Source organism: Lissotriton helveticus, chromosome 3_1 (assembly GCF_964261635.1).
Source record: "Lissotriton helveticus chromosome 3_1, aLisHel1.1, whole genome shotgun sequence".
Lineage (NCBI taxonomy): Eukaryota > Metazoa > Chordata > Amphibia > Caudata > Salamandridae > Lissotriton > Lissotriton helveticus.
Genome location: NC_136061.1, coordinates 846,215,204 through 846,232,162, shown reverse-complemented (window position 1 = coordinate 846,232,162; position 16,959 = coordinate 846,215,204). Strand labels below are relative to the sequence as shown.

Below are 16,959 nucleotides of genomic sequence, written 5' to 3'. Positions count from 1 at the left end.
GCACTGGTTTAATGATAAGTGTGCCACATGATGGGAGGTAGGGGATGTGGGGATCTGGCCAAGATCAAAGCGGATGTCCTCTAGTAGGAAAGCCGGGATTAGACCCGGAGTATTCGAGGTGCGCAGGCACAACCCCCTCACCTGGAAAGACGACGACTTTGTGCCTACGTGTCCTCCTGTCACAGCCAAGGGTGTTACCGTTCACACTGTAGAAACCCTGCCCTGGTCTGTTTTCGGCTAAGGAAAGGTTCCCGAAAGAATTAATCTTTACTCAGTAACAGCAAGCACGAGGCAGGCTGGCGACCGGTAAACGGCTGGTGTGGCGCGTGCACAGACAAGGCAGTATTTACAGTGTACACAACGCAGACACAAAACATGGAGGGCCGCCCTGACACCTCCGCTGACTCAGCCCGCCCAAAAGAAGAGATATATTTACTGGTGGGAACTCTTACACATATATAACTGTGTGTTTTTGCCTAGATATGCAGCATTGGCTGGTCTATTTTCACACACATTGTCCTTCGACGGTGAAGCCCCGAAAGGAGTGAGTTCTCGCCCCTGGGTATTTTTAACCTTTTGGCCTTTTCCTAAATATTTCAATCTCTCGAAATAATGATGAATCCTCACCCAAATTCGTGTTTTTTTTTTGTTCGCTGAGAGGCCACAATTCACATGCCAGTTGTCAATTACTCACGGGGCAGAATGATAGAAGATAGGCCGCATTTACAAAGATAGAACATCTGTATTAATCAATTCTAATTCAAACCTATGGCGAAATTTAAATAGTCCTTGTTTAGTTCCCTACGCACACTTTTTGGAAAAGTGTTGAGCTACATCGACTCTGACACCACAGGTTCGCAATAATGCTTCCCATTCACACCTTTACGTTTCTTTCTGGGCCGAGTTCACCTTCATGTAGCTTTTTTATGCAGTAAATAGAAATGCTTGTTTTGGCGTGTTCTGTATCTTGGTTCTCTGTATTCCCCGTAAAACCCCTCCATAGGCTTAGCTTTTGAGTAAGAGCCTTAGTCGATCTGATACCTGTCTTACAGACTAGAACCGTCCTGTGTGTGCTGGAACCCGCAGCCGGAGGCCCGGACTCAGTAAAGCGAACAGACAGACATACCCTCTGGCGACGAGGAAAGATGGCCGGCCCGGCCGAGGAAGGCCGCTGCAGACCCTGGACAGGTGGGTCTTCTCTCTCGTTCGAGGCGCAGGAAGTCGACAGAACAAGTCCCCGATGCTGTTCTGTGGCACATGTTGGTGTTTGCTCGCGATCTGCGTTGCTATGTAATTATCCCCATTCCTCTTATTATGTGGAGTAACCGGGAGTTTCCCGGTAATTGCAGGTAACTCGCAGATAAGTAATTGCAGAAGCAAGATTGGGGACGAGTTAGTGACGGAGATTAGCAAAAAGCGAGGGCCATGTAAGGTGGAATGTGTGCCCTGCCTGCTTCGAGGCGCCTGGAGATATATCGAAAACACAAGAGGTCCCGGCTCACCTGCATCCCTTGGAGGCAGTACCCTGGGCCTCTCGGCGCACGATGGGGGTATTTTCCAATTTAGGCTTTAATGACGGCCTGCCTGGCTCCATCAACCCCTCCTCGTTATATTGATGAGCCAATCAGATTCGGCCATCTATCCTTATCGACAGCAGACAGGGAGACGGTTTATGAGCCGAACCAGGAGCTGTGCCTAAGTGTAAGGAAGAGTCTGTAAGGACAAGTACAGAGGAGAAACCGTATTTTTCTCCCACCTCAGGTTATTGGCTGTTTGGTGTATCTTCCACTACAAAGCACACTGGGCTATTTTACACCAACATTGAATCTTCGCAAGTTACATCCTTTATCTCATAGATGCAATTTATACAGCAAGGAAGCACTTTTTTCACTTTTGTTTTTTCACTGCAGACGCCTTTTAAACTATATTTTAGTCTCGACTGAAAATGCAAGTCAAACCTGTTGGCTTTGCCAGTGTTTGGTAATGAACTCACCCTATGCACCTAGAGCACCACCGCATTCCAATGACCACCGCCTGCCCCCATAACAAAAACGGATACAGGATGCTGTACTTTGGCATCTTTCTTTGGGGGAGGTTTTGGGCTTTGCCATGTTATGGTGGGCGGGACACAAGGCGTCGCTGGGGGTAGTAGTGGGGCAGTAGCCGGTCGGCCTGGGGCAGAGTCAGTGGAATGTCAGGCTTGGGTGGGGGCGGGTGTTGGGACGTGTTATGCTTTCCTTTATAGGCCTGTCAGCCTCCGCCCTGAAGACGCATTGTTGGGCGGCCTGAGCTCTCACTGGTGGTCCATCCATCACGCGGGGGTCTCAGACAGCGCCGGGGCGCCCCCTCCCCACAGCACGGGCTGTCCTCTATGGCGCCCGCTTTTCATGGACTGCGGACAAAGGCGGTGGGTTCATATAGAGACGGCAGCAGCTGCCGGGGCCTCCTCAGCCACGAGCACAATGAGCCCAGCGAGGCAGGGGGGCCGAGGGGTCACCGTACCCCAAGGGAAGACCCTTCCCTGCAGGAGGGGGAGCCCACTGAAACACTGTATTGTGAGGGCGACACTCTGGGGGCAGTCAGGGGTGCATCCCAACATCCACAGGCACACTGTAAACACAAGAGGCGACGTGACGTCATGACGTATCCCGCGATATCCCCATCAGAGGGTATACACTGCACTGCACCCCAGTATCAGTGCTCAAATGTATTGGTGGTATCACCATAGAACCGCCCAGCAGCTGCATAAATATACTACACGATAGTATCACTATAGAACTATTCTGTAACTGTATATACATGCACTACCTCAAAAGGGTAGTGTTACTTCATAAATATACCGTAAACGCCTGTCACAGAAACAAACTGCACTATGGTATGAAATAGAAATCATCACCTATAAATATTGCCCACCAACATTAAATAACAACGAGGTCTCTGGGCGCTGAATAACAGATGTTTATTGTTACCCAACTCAATGGTATTCATTTTATCGACCTTGGATGAAAGGCGGAGTGGCCCGCCGGGATTTGAACCTGTAACCACTCAGGCCCCTGCAGTGGATGCATTAGTCCACTGAACCACCAGACCCGGCATAAATCAACAACAAAACTGTATGCATGCACTGCACCATAGTATCTTCTCCACAGCATCACATTATAAATATAATGGACCTGCTTGTCCAATCAACCGCCTCATCATATAAATAAACTGCACTATTGTATGAAGTAGGCCGCATCCCTGTGCAAATGTACTGCACCATAGTATCAAATTGACAGCATTTCCGTATAAATATACTCGGCCATAGCATTAAATCACCAACAGAATGGTATACAGAGACTGCACCATAGCGCCTAATCCACAGTGTCACCTTATACATACTGTACACGCAGGTCAAAGCAACAGCCTCAGCATATAAATAAACTGCACTATAGTATCAAATCAACAGTATTACTATATAAATATACCTTACCATGGCATTCAATCAACAATAAACCTGTATAAATATACTGCAGCATAGTTTCCAATCAACAGCATCACTGCATAAGCATACTGTGCACGACTGTCAAATGGACAGCATCTACTATAAATAAACTGCATCCCTGGGGTCAAATCAACAGCACCACCATGTAAATATACTGCACTATACTATCAGATCCACAGCATCAACATATAGCTCCATAATGTTAAATACATGGAATCATCATGGTAATGTACCACAATATAGTGCCAACCCCACATCACCATCCAAGGAATATACTGCACTATAATGTGAACAATTCACGGCTGCATCACTGTGTGCATATACTGCACCGTGGCGTGCGAGATCAACAGCACCAGTGTAGCACTATGTAGACACACTGCATTGTAGAGTGACAAATGAACAGCGACTACCTAACGCCATGTGAATACACTGCAGTGTAGCATGCCAAATCACAACATCGTGTAAATACACTGCACTGTATCAGTGCAAATCACAACATCGTGTAAATACACCACTCTATCACTGCAAATCACAGCATCGTGTAAATATACTGCACTGTATCACAGCAAATCGACAGCAAGACCACAACTTGTGCAAATATACATACTGCACAGTAGCATGCCAAATCACATCATGTAAATATACTGCACTGTGTCACTGCAAACCGACAGCAAGACCACAACACGCGTAAACACACTGTACTGTAACATGCCAAATCACAACATCGTGTTAATATACTGCACTGTAGCATTGCAAATCAACAGCAGAATCACAACACATGTAAATACACTGCACTGTAGCAATGCAAATCGACAGCAAGACCACAACTCGTGCAAATACACTGCACTGTAGCATTGCAAATCGACAACAAGACCACAACTCGTGCAAATACACTGCACTGTAGCATTGCAAATTGACAGCAAGACCACAACACATGTAAATACACTGCACCGTAGCATGCCAAACCGACAAGACCACAATACCGTAAATACACTGCACTGTAGCATTGCAAATCGACAGCAAGACCACAACACGTGTAAATACACTCTACTGTAGCATTGCAAATCGACAGCAGAACCACAACACATGTAGATACACTGCAGTGTAGCATTGCAAATCGACAGCAAGACCACAACACATGTAAATACACTGCACTGTAGCATTGCAAATCGACAGCAAGACAACAACACATGTAAATACACTGCACGATAGCATTGCAAATCGACAGCAGAACCACAACACATGTAAATACACTGCACTGTAGCATTGCAAATCTACAGCAAGACCACAACACATGTAAATACACTGCACTGTAGCATTGCAAATCGACAGCAGAACCACAACACATGTAAATACACTGCACTGTAGCATTGCAAATCGACAGCAGAACCACAACACATGTAAATACACTGCACTGTAGCATTGCAAATCGACAGCAAGACCATAAAACACATGTAAATACACTGCACCGTAGCATGCCAAACCGACAAGACCACAATACCGTAAATACACTGCACTGTAGCATTGCAGATCGACAGCAAGACCACAACACATGTAAATACACTGCACCACAGCATGCCAAACCAACAAGACCACAATATCGTAAATACACTGCACTGTAGCATTGCAAATCAACAGCAAGACCACAACACGTGTAAATACACTGCACTGTAGCATGCCAAATCTACAAGACCACAACACGTGTAAATACACTACACTGTAGCATGCCAAACTGACAAGACCACAACATGTGTAAATACACTGCACTGTAGCATGCCAAACTGACAAGACCACAACACGTGTAAATACACTGCACTGTAGCATGGTAAATCGACAGCAAGACCACAACACGTGTAACTACACTGCAGCATGGTAAATCGACAGCAAGACCACAACACGAGTAAATGCACTGCACTGTAGCATTGCAAATCGACACCAAGACCACAACACATGTAAATACAATGCACTAGCACTGCAATTTGACATCAAGACCACAACACGTGTAAATACGCTGCATTGTAGCATGCCAACCGACAAGACCACAATACCGTAAATAAACTGCACTGTAGCATTGCAAATCGACAGCAAGACCACAACACATGTAAATACACTGCCCTGTATGTAGCATTGCAAATCGACAGCAAGACCACAACACATGTACATACACTGCACTGTAGTATCTCAAATTGCCAAGACCACAATACGGTAAATACACTGCACTCTACCGTACCGTGCACACAAAGTGTGAATAGTACCCTGCACCGCGACCATGCCAAATCGACAACAATGCGCCACCACGTAAATATGCAGTACTGCAGCAACATTTACAGCCACTCAACAACCTGTACATTTTTTCAACTGTTGTGTGCCAAGTTGACAGCAACACTGCAACACCTCGTAGATAGTCATGCTACAGTGTAGCATGACAAATCAACAGCAACATCATGTGAATGTTCTGCACTATCGCGAGGCAAATCTGGAGCATCTCCATGTGAATATACTGCACAACACCGTCTCAAATTAAGAGCAGCACCAGCACACCATGTACTAGACTATAATAAGAAAAATTCACTGCAGCATTCCCAGGTACATATACTGCACGATCATGTGTCTAATACACAGCATTGTCACATATGTATAATGATGTATTGTGTGTCAAAAACCCAACTTTACAGTGTAAGAATTCTGCACTAAAGTTTGAACCCACAGTAATACCACAGGGTTGCTGTACTGTACCAAGTCCACCAGTTTATAAGATGAAAATGTGCTGTACTCTAATTTATAGGCAATGTGGCCTGTTTTATATGCCAGATTCCCAATAATTGTACACAAATAATATGTTAAAGTGTGTCAAAGTCACAGCATCTCTCCACTGCCCTGTGTGATAGTGTGCCCATAATTGGTACAGGAATTCATAGACTGGCATCAGGGGCTAGTGCTTGATGTGTGTAACTTGCATACCTGTGTTAATATAATGCACTGTAGTGTGCCAAAAACCACAGCACTGGGGCAGGGATCCCATACCAGGCTGTGTCACGGTCACAGTGCTAATATAAGAATGAGGAATGAGATTGGGCCAACCCCATAGTGCTCTTTAAGCACCATCTGCATTACATTGTGACACTTTCACAACACCAGGAAAACTACACCTACGTGGCAAAGACAAATTAAAAAAAAACATAACCACACATCTAAATATGTACATACAAGAATATATTGGCCCCAAACAACATACTCAGTGCAGTGAATGTTGCATTCTACCGTCCCAGTTTCATAATGTTTGTATCACAAAACCTGTTCAGGAAGAGTGCACTAGAGTGTGCCAAATACGTAGAAATTGACAGGAACTTTGTACCACGTTGTGGCAAATGAATGTAACAAGGATAAGAAATGTTGCCTTTTATTTTGGCGCTACGCAGTGCTATGAAAGGAACACACTGCGATCGAGGGTCAAAACCTGTCATATGAATACAACAACATAGAGCGAAAAGTGGAACCTATTATTGTGTGCCAAATTCACAGCATCTCTTACACTGCTTTATAGTTTTCCCTTTCGCCCACACAATACATAAATAATGTAATGTGCAACATTCGCAAATTAAATCTAGTGTTTCAGAGCATTATAATGTGTTATCCTAAGGATTTTGGGGGCTCTGGGCAAGACATATATATTTTTGTGAGCCCGGAAGAGGAGATTTGTTTTTATTTTTTGTACCCATTATCTGCTAATTAAAGCCCACAGAAAATAGCTAAAATATGTAATGCACGAGACATCAAAAATCCTTACAATGACACTCAGAGAGGAAGAGAGGTTTAACTAAAGAAACAGAATAGAAAGAGGTCAATTAGAAGAAAGTTATCTTTCCCAGGGCCCCCTTTGGAAAGTGGGGACCCTGGGCAATTGGCCATTTTGCCCATGCCTTAAAACGTCTCTGGCATTATACTGCGCCAATCCGACTGTATTGCCAGGGCCACTAGAATAATACAATACTGCTTCCAATGCATTTGCCACATAATTATGGATTTACCACCCTTGCCTCATAATCCATCGTCTGCTCTATAATCTACTGATTTTTACAAGAAATGTTTCTAGCTAAAATGAATCAAAAGTAACTAAACAAAAAGTGCCACTCGTGCCATGAGGATAACTACGCTAGGGTGAGGTGGGGAGGCCAGGGACAAGTATCAAAATCTTTCCCCGTGACCCGTGGCGTTCGACAGGGTTGTGTCCTGGCCCCAACACTCTTCCTGCTATTCATCAATCAAGTAGTCAAATTTTTCGCAGACACTCCCACTGACGCCCCCTTGTTGGCAGGGACGAGGTTTCCAATGCTTATCTTTGCTGATGACACTCTGCTCCTCTCAAAAACACGCAGCGGTCTGCAGCGGGCGCTGGATCGCTTTGAGGAGTTTTGTGCCATCAATGATCTTAGGGTAAACGTTGGTAAAACCAAGTTCATGGTTTTTAGCAGGAGGCATCTTGTCCTTAGCTCCGTAAGTTTGAGTGGAGTCGACTTGGAACAAGTCGAAACCATGACGTACTTGGGGGTCACCTTGGACCGTCGCCTGGGTTGGAAAGATCAGGTTGGTGCCCAACAGCTTAAACTTGCCCGACTCACTGGTTGCCTTCTGAGTGAGCAAAGGAGATCAATTACCAAACGGGTTTCCCCAGCGCTAAAAATTTATGACATTAAGATCAGCACCACAATCTTGTATGGTGCTGATCTCTGGGGTTATACTGATCTATCCAGCCTATTCAGAACCCAGTGCAAGTTTTTGAGGGGCTTAATCGGGTTACCCCAATCATCACCTTCTATACCTCTATGTTTGGACATGGGATGCAACCCTATCAATAAGATGGCTAGATTTAGACTGGTGGCCTTCTGGAGGCGTCTATGGACATCCCCTGACCTTACCCTTTTTGCCAGGGAATTGGCCGAAGTTAGGTCAATTGGGGGATCTGGGAGCATCCCCTGGTTAAAAAGTGTAAAATCCATCTTGATTGAAATGGGACTTGAACATTTGTGGATTTCTCCAAGCACCAACGTTTTCCCATCGAAACAGGATTTCAAGGCATTGTATTGGGCCTCAGTCCGTTCATTGTTAATAACGGCTACCAGTTCTGTTGGTCTCACGGGGAGGTTCCTGACCATCAAGTTGGATCCCTCCCGTGAGACCTACTGGGATATCATTACCAAACCACTGGACAAGAAACTTTACCACCAGTTTCGGGTAGGATCACTGCCTCTGAATTCCTTTATAAAAAAATGGGCTAAAGGAGCATCTGAATTTTGTAGTTGTTGTACAAGTTATAAAGAAACTGAGGGTCATTTCCTGTTTGCCTGCCCGATTTATTCTGCACCCCGTACAAAATGGCTAAAACGCTTGTTCCAGCACCTCCCTTATGGAAGGTCCTCGGAGGCTATTCAGGTTTTAAAAACCAATACCTCAGAGTTGATTGTGGTGAGTACAGCCAAATTCCTAGGGTGGGCCTGGCCCATTAGGGCAAGAAGCAGATAACTTGTTAGGGCCTTTTAATTTCCTCATAAAGGCCTCCCCACACCACTTTTAAACTAAATTTTGGGGAAAATTGTATATAGCATGAGGTACGTTTCTTGTATCTCTTGTCTGTCTTACAAATTTTAATACGTTCTGGTCAGGTTTGTCTTGTATTTCTGTATGTTTAATAACTTTTTAAAGATAATGTGTTGTTGTTTTTAAGGAATAATGTAATTATAATGACATGTGTTGAAATATTGTCTTTTATGATTTTGATATCGAAATAAAGACTTTAAAACCTGGAAACCTGGCCACTCGTGTACGGCTATATAGTGCCATATTAGCAGGAAAGGTTCATTTTACTGGACTAGACTGTGACTGATTCACAGCATCATTAAATAAGTATTACCCTTTAGTGAGCCAAAATCACAATTATTACAGTGCACACTGCGGGTCTAGTGTGACAATTCTGAAAGGTTCATATGTGCACGGTTTACTGCAATGAGCCAGATTCACAGATGTGTGCACAAAATGTTGCATTACGTTTTGCAAACGCTATAGGATCATCGGTTTAATAGTACACCATGATCTGGCAAGCTCAGAAAAGATGGAAACGAATACTGCACAGTAGTGTGCTACATATATAGCAAAGAAATGTAGCAATGATGTGCCAAAGTGTCAGCATCAGGACAGAGATAAAGGACGTACAGTTTACTCATTCCACAGCGCTCTTGAAGGGATGCTCGAATATACTGCTGGGAAAGTCTCAAAATCAGCATCCAAATATTGTACTTTACTATGTCCGGCACACAAAAGTGACAAAAGAACTGAACAATATTCTCAGAAATTCACACCAGCAGAAGGAAAATACTGGAGTGCAGGGTACCAAATCCGCAGCATAAATAAAGAAATATGGCATCTTGGTGTGACAAAAGAATATCACTAGTGCCATAGAAATGTACTCCTGTTTTGTGCGCTCTATCATGGTGCAACGCAGCACAAAGCTCTGCGTTGTTTACTTACCATTATAAAAGCCCGCAAGTGCAGAGAAAACTAACTCATGCCCACATAACCGAAGCCTACAGCAACATCATGGCATTCTGCCCAATGTACAGAATCGGTAAGTCAATAGTGAACTATAATGTGGCAATTGAATAGCTTAAAGAAAGGAATATTAGGTTAGATTGTAACATTGCCAGAGAATTCCCATTGAATCCTGTAGTAACGTGTACATCTGCGGTGCCAAGTCTGCGTCGTTGTCAAAGCAACACTGCCCTAAGGTGCGCCAGGTTCTAAACTGTACTCATGGTCACTTGAAAAGTACGACTTTGCACCAACAGCGTCTGCTGCTAAAATCTGGGTCAATGGCACACGCCACACTACCCTCTTGTAGAGTTTAACACCTTCCATGCTCATGACGAGCTCAGCTCGTCATGAGCCGTGGAACGCTCACACGCGGGGATAATTCCCCTGCTGTGCTGAGCGTTCCGCGGGAACGGGTGCAGCTGTGACGAGCTCAGCTCGTCATGAGCACGGGAGCGCCGTGCCGGAGCTCGTCATGAGCATGGGGGCGCTGTGCGCGCCCCCCGCCCCCCAGCACAGCGGGGGAATTACCCCCCACAGCGAAGGGGTTAATGGAAAACATGTATCACATTTGTTTGTGTTTTAAAGTTACTAAGAGAAATGCACCACACAGGTGCAGCACTGCGGCACAGGCCTCACATGTTAACTGATCGCCTTCTAGTTCTGATTTCTGTACCAGGGTATTATAGTGGTACTTGTGAGAAGAATGCTTTCCCCTGGCTCCGTTGATGCCTCCACATGAATGAGAGGGGACAGCTTCTGCACTAAAATTAATGCTGAAGTATCAATCAATCAATCAGGATTTATAAAGCGCGGCTAATCACCCAATAGGGTATCCAACGTATTAATGTAATTCAACCAGGGTGGAAAGAATGATTCCTTCTTTGTCTTGAAAATAATATAAGGAGGGCATTTCGGGACAGAATAATGTCACCATTTACTTCTCTTTTTCGCCGGTTTGATTTCTTGAATCTTACAGTGCCTTCTATCGAGACACTTGCTTTATGCAGATTTAATGTGAAATATTGGTGTGCAAGAGTGTTTCCTGAAGAAGATAGGTGCCCCTAGAAGTACATAATGTGGGCACATATTAAAACCAAATCGAAACACCTCTTCTAAAATATAACTGGGATAGGCAGCTTAAAAGAGTCACCTTTTATGGTATGAAGAGTGCCCATGTAGGCTGTTTTCCGTCTGAATGCAGGCAACACTGTATGTTATGTCATAAACTTACTCAGGGAGTAAGAAGGGGCAGAAGTAAAACATTGTGTTCTTGTGCTTTCACACAAGACAAAATCCCCAATGTTAATGAATATCATTTTAGTGGGATCTGTGAGGGTTTAGACTTTTCTTCCTTAAGAAACCTCAGAATGTTGCTACCCGTGAGGATCCCTCTTGCATTTGGGGGGTGTTAAAATGATAAATAGGGGGGAAATATTGCCACAGTGATGCAAATTTTGACATTTCCTGCCACTTAATTGAGTCAAATTTGTTGCATAATTTGGGTCCCCACTTGTGTAATTCCAGGGCCTGGTCTGCAGTAAGACAAACTTACAAAGTAATTTTCAATGTAGTACACTGCAATCGAGTATTCCTGAGAAGCGAGAACATTTATCACACTCTAGTAGGGTTCCTCCTGGCAGCTTCTTTAAGCTAATACTCCCAGTAGTGTGATAAATGTACGTGATAATGAAAGATTTCTGCAATGTAGAAAAGTCAAAGAAATAGTAAAATTAGAGTCCCTTGTGAGCAGAGTTTAAATCGACTAAGATTGCCAGTAATACTAATGTCTGAGTGTGCATAAAATGCCCCAACTACGGCTAAATTCCTGATAAATTCCGTAGAGGAGAGTCCATATGTCTCCTTCAAAAAAGGCACTCAGACCCTATACGGTTTTGACATCTGTTACCACCCTATTGTGCTTATATTAACAGCAGCACTTTCAACTATAATTCTTGAAGGCAATCCACAAACCCCACTGAATGCTTTGGTGGCACGGTATACAATAATAATGGGTCCCTATTTCTTGGCACTGCAGGGCGGCAATTTCGAAGCCCTGAAAATATTTGAAATGATCAATTGATTCACTGGTGACCACTGCAGGGTGCCAACATGTGTTGGCTTGTTGTTTCTAAATTGACTTTCTACCTGCTCGACGCTGTGAACAATTGCTTTAGGATTGCCTTCCTTTCAGAAACAACTGTAATGACATCCATACAAAATTAATGTGAAGATTTGGACTATACTCTATGGGCCTGAACCTGGCTTAAAGTGGACTACCAAATACACACAATTGTATAAATGATTATTGGAGTGCTCGGATTTGTAATTGGACTTATTTTTGCTATTCTTTGGGAGGGCAGTGTTGGATTGTGGATGGTAACCAATCCTTTCCTAGGAGCACCACGTTTATTTTGCAAACACTATATACTCTCCCCTAAATAATACTGTAGTGCGCCTTTTTGCCTGCTTTATACCTGGTTACCACATCTTTTTTATTGAGCTTTTGGGATTATGTTCGAGACTGACACACGAGAAGAGCCTTACCTTCAACCAGTGAGGTCAGCAGCGTCACATTGGCGGCTTTGCGTCGTCCTGCAGGTAGATTTAGCCCTATTTTTTCTAACCGCTCTCTTAAACACCTGCCACCATTTTTCGATTTTGCCCTGAAAAAGAAAAAGAAAGGAAGAGTGTAAAAAACACATTGAAGGTCAACATAGCATTACTTTAAGGTATGGATCGATGCCAACATTACCTGCTGGCTTATGACTTATGATCCCTTGTATCACTACGGTGAGACCTCTCCCACACACAACTGTGTTAAAGTTCCCTCAAGTAACTACCTCTTCTTTTCTACTGGAACCTTCCTTCAAGTCCGCCAAGGTACTCCCAGCCTGTAATACTCCTTGATATTCCAACATTACACCCCAGCATAACTCTGTCCATGTATCTCCTAGTCCTGACCTGCTCACCCAAAACTGGTAGCTCATTTCTTCCCCCGACCCATAACGCCTTCTGGTCTTCTATTACCAGAACACCCACCGACGTCTCACACATTTGTGTTAACAGCACTGGGCGCAGAATATATTTGTATGTAGCTAATTATTTTGATATGACATGTCGCTCTGAATGTTAACAGCCCTTAGTGTCAGAAAACTGTACATTTTGCCCTGCCTTCTAGCAGGGAAGAGGCAAGGGTTTGATGCACACCACCAAGCTCTACCTTCCTTCACCGATTTTCAGGTATATTTCTTAGAAGGTCCCTCACCGTCGAAGCACTCCTCCGAGCAGGGATGCGTTGAGGCACTCGGGCGGGGACAGGCGCCTCTGGACCTCTCCTACGGTCACCTTGTACTTGGAGGTGGAGCTGAGCAGTGAGAGGCGTCCGGGCACAGAGCAGAAGACCTCGTTGGGGTTGGTCACTCCTCCGATCAGGCTGTCCTTGCTCAGGTGCATGGTTGAGATGGAGCTGCCGTTGTGCTTCGAGGGGATGGGCACTAGTTGAAAGAGAAAGGGGGATGGGTGAGAGGTGCAATGATTATTGTCAACAATTGCTAGGTCCTAGGCAGAGCCTTAGTACACAATGGATTCTTCTTGTCATCAAACATGAAGCAACCATGGTCTTTCTACCTGATTCCTACCATGCCCCGCCATGCTTTAGTAACCTCAATCAAGCAGTCTTCTTCATGTGAAAAATAAACTTAGTAAGAAGGCCTCAACGTACTCGCATTCAACAAGTAGCAAATCTTAGTAGGAGCTAGGCATCACAAGGTCTATATGATCACACCTGGCATAGAACAACAAACAAGAAACAGCAATGAACTAGCATTCTCCGTGACACGATAGCCGTGTGATAACCAGATCTCAAGTGTACACAACCTCGACTGGGATCCTTCGTATTAGGACTCTCTGCCACCATGGACTCACTAGATGATCACAACCGAGGTTTGTATGTTATAATAACCACAAAACATTTGTCTTTATAGTGGTACAAAGGAGATCCAATAACAATACCGTAACAGTACTTCAGGTCAGGAGCGGACGCCCAAACCCTCAGGAACCAATCCCATGATCACAACAGGGTCACCATGTTCCAATTTTCTAAAAATAACACTCTTTTAATCCCTGGACTTTTTAATGACACCTCAGATGTACTCAACAGGCGCCTGGTACGGGGAGGAGCCTGAAAGCACATAGACTCGTCTAGTGATAACAGGAGAGCTGCCATGTCAAATTACCTCAGTGAACTCAAGTTCTTCATGGCAAACTGGAGTTGTGGTAACCAGATTTCAACCATGCACGGAAACCACATCCTACAAGGCCTAGAAGGGTCATCCATGGTATGCCAGGATGTTGTATCCAGACCTCAACTTTTACTCAACATCAGTGAATTGTGAATGGAGCCTCAGCCTAGTAACTTTTCACATGATCACAATCTAGAACTGCACAGGCCAGTACCGCAACACACCAGCGATCTTCAAGACAAGAGGCAGATTTGATAACCTGACATCAACAATACTCAGCGATAATAAGTTTAATAAGTTGTCGATCATAGGCGGAATATCAAACCATTAAGACCCGTCACATGATCACAACCACAAGTGACTATGCTTAACCATGCCTTTGAACACACAACTTGGCATTTATATTAATTAACACAATACCATTCCAATCATGCTCCATTCCCACAACTACCCTTAAGAAGAGTCTTGGACCTCAGCATTCCCCCACAACTGGATGCCCTATAATGCAGTAATCTTAATGAGCAGGTGCTCGTCATGGAAAGACAGGTGAAGAAACCAGATCTCAAGCACACTCAACCTCACCGAGCGGTATTTCCTACAACAGGAGTGTACAACCTTGGTTTATGATAACTGGATCCATGCCAGCTTTTCAGAATACCACAGACTATGTAAATGATTCTCATTTGGATTATATTTTCGCAAATATATCCTTTGAGAATTTTCTGAATATCTGGCATGGATCTGTCTTTATGGACTAACATTAGGCTGCCCTTTCCTAGAAGAAGCCTCTGTGCTCATAGATTTGTGCAACAATCAAATGATCAGAAATAGGAGCCTTCAATCTCCCATTAATGGATGAAGAAGAGTGAATTATGGTCAGTCTTGTCTGAATCAATCAGTCATAAAGGTGAATATTTCACAATGAGAATTTGCATAGCCAAAGTTCCTGCTTGTTTTTATTCTTGGACAAAGCCCTTCAACATATGCAGGGTAGTGTACAGTGGTGTGCGATTACTTTTACTATGATTTTCCTTCGATATGTCACCTTCCGTTTTAGGTATGGCTTTATTGCGCATCTGTCTGCAAAATACATTGTTACTAATTTTCAAAAATATATTTAAAAAATATACATAGAGGGGCCTTTGGCTTCACCCAGAGGAATATAACTCTCTCACCTCATGCTATTAGCTGTTTGGTCCGGGAAACGGCAAATACAGCTACCACTTACAACGTGTTGCCTTTGCAACGCGGGAGGAATAACTAATGTGTCTGAACCACACATTACATTTACAATGCAACAACATGCGTTAGGTTAAGAACACTGGACTTTAAAGTCTAATGCTTTCCCTACTGTTACGGTGACTGGAGCTGGAATAGTAATATATACTATTCCAAAGTCCAGCACCCACCCTGAGGCAAGTCGTTGTAACGACTTGCGTTGTAAATGGAATGCATGGTTCAGACGCGTTAGTTGTTCCGCCCGCGTTGTTAAAGAACACATGGAAAAAAATGTGTGGTTGTGTCATACAACCGTTTGGTTCATCATTCCGCCTTCCCATAAGGGCTTCCATTGGAATTGATGAGGGACTATTTCATACCTGAAAACTATTCAACCATCACACTATCTTCTATATCCATTCTCTACAGAAAGCAAATCTTTTTCCAAATTCTATTCTCCAACACTGAAAAGGAAACACTTCAGGCTTTAATGCTATAAAGAGCATTTGTGCATGAAGCACACATAAGCTGCATTTTGAATGCATGTGTTTATATGTGTTGGTACAATAAGGCCAGGCATATTGGCATTGACACTGCTTGTTTTTCTTTCTCCATAAAATTAAAAGTGATTGGTCACAGTATACAGTGCTGTCTTAACGCATGGGCACGTGGGCAGCGGGCCAGGGGCCCCATGAGCATAGGGTCCCCATGCTGACCAGAATTTAACACGGATATTCTGTTAAACATTTTTAGGTCTTGCCTTCGCAGCGCACATTCGCTGCATAGGAGACCTTTAGGCATCGTGCAGCTCTTTTTCAAAGCATATACTTGTGCTTGTGGCAGCATATGCCTTGCAGGAGTGCGCAGCGGCCCGCCACAAGCATGAGTATGTGCTTTGAAAAAGAGCACACTGCGCGATCACTTTCACGGCGGCGCAGCCGCGTCACTATCGCGGCCACTGCTTGTTCTAGTTGTGGTTGCGCCCACACCCTTCTCAAGATGGCTGATATAGTACCTTAAATAGACTGACTATCTCCTCATTCTATTGTTCAGGATAGGCATAGAATTTGCATTTTTTTAAACCGAATTCCCTTGGCAGTTGACAACACTAGATTGGCCCCTGGCTACTGCAACTTTCTAACGTCGCTCTTATATTTCAAATTGTGACAACCTAGATACATAACTAGACATGTTACTGTACACAAACTATACGCACCAGTCCGGTTTTGTCGTCACTGTCATAATAAACAAACTATTGAACAGCGGCTTGAATTCCAGCTTCCCCACTCGGACTAATTGTGTGATCCTGAGCAGGTCACTTCATCTCCATGGACCCAGTTCCCTTCCCTGACAAACCTGAAAGCAGTTGCAGAAGCAGAATCTTTCAATGAGCTCCGCATTTCAGCACAGTTGGTGGTGTTTGTCTGTCCC

At 44.1% G+C, this 16,959-nt stretch overlaps 1 protein-coding gene across 1 annotated transcript in view; it reads right to left on the bottom strand.

Moving 5' to 3' along the window:
* The window catches only part of TFAP2E (transcription factor AP-2 epsilon), a 92,806-nt gene that overhangs the window by 9,138 nt on the left and 66,709 nt on the right, over positions 1 to 16,959 (bottom strand). The window contains exons 4-5 of the mRNA XM_078681150.1: positions 13,335 to 13,563; positions 12,614 to 12,732 (exon numbers count right to left, since the gene is read on the bottom strand). Coding sequence (XP_078537276.1) covers positions 12,614 to 12,732; positions 13,335 to 13,563 — 348 coding nt within the window. The remainder of the gene's footprint in view (positions 1 to 12,613; positions 12,733 to 13,334; positions 13,564 to 16,959) is intronic.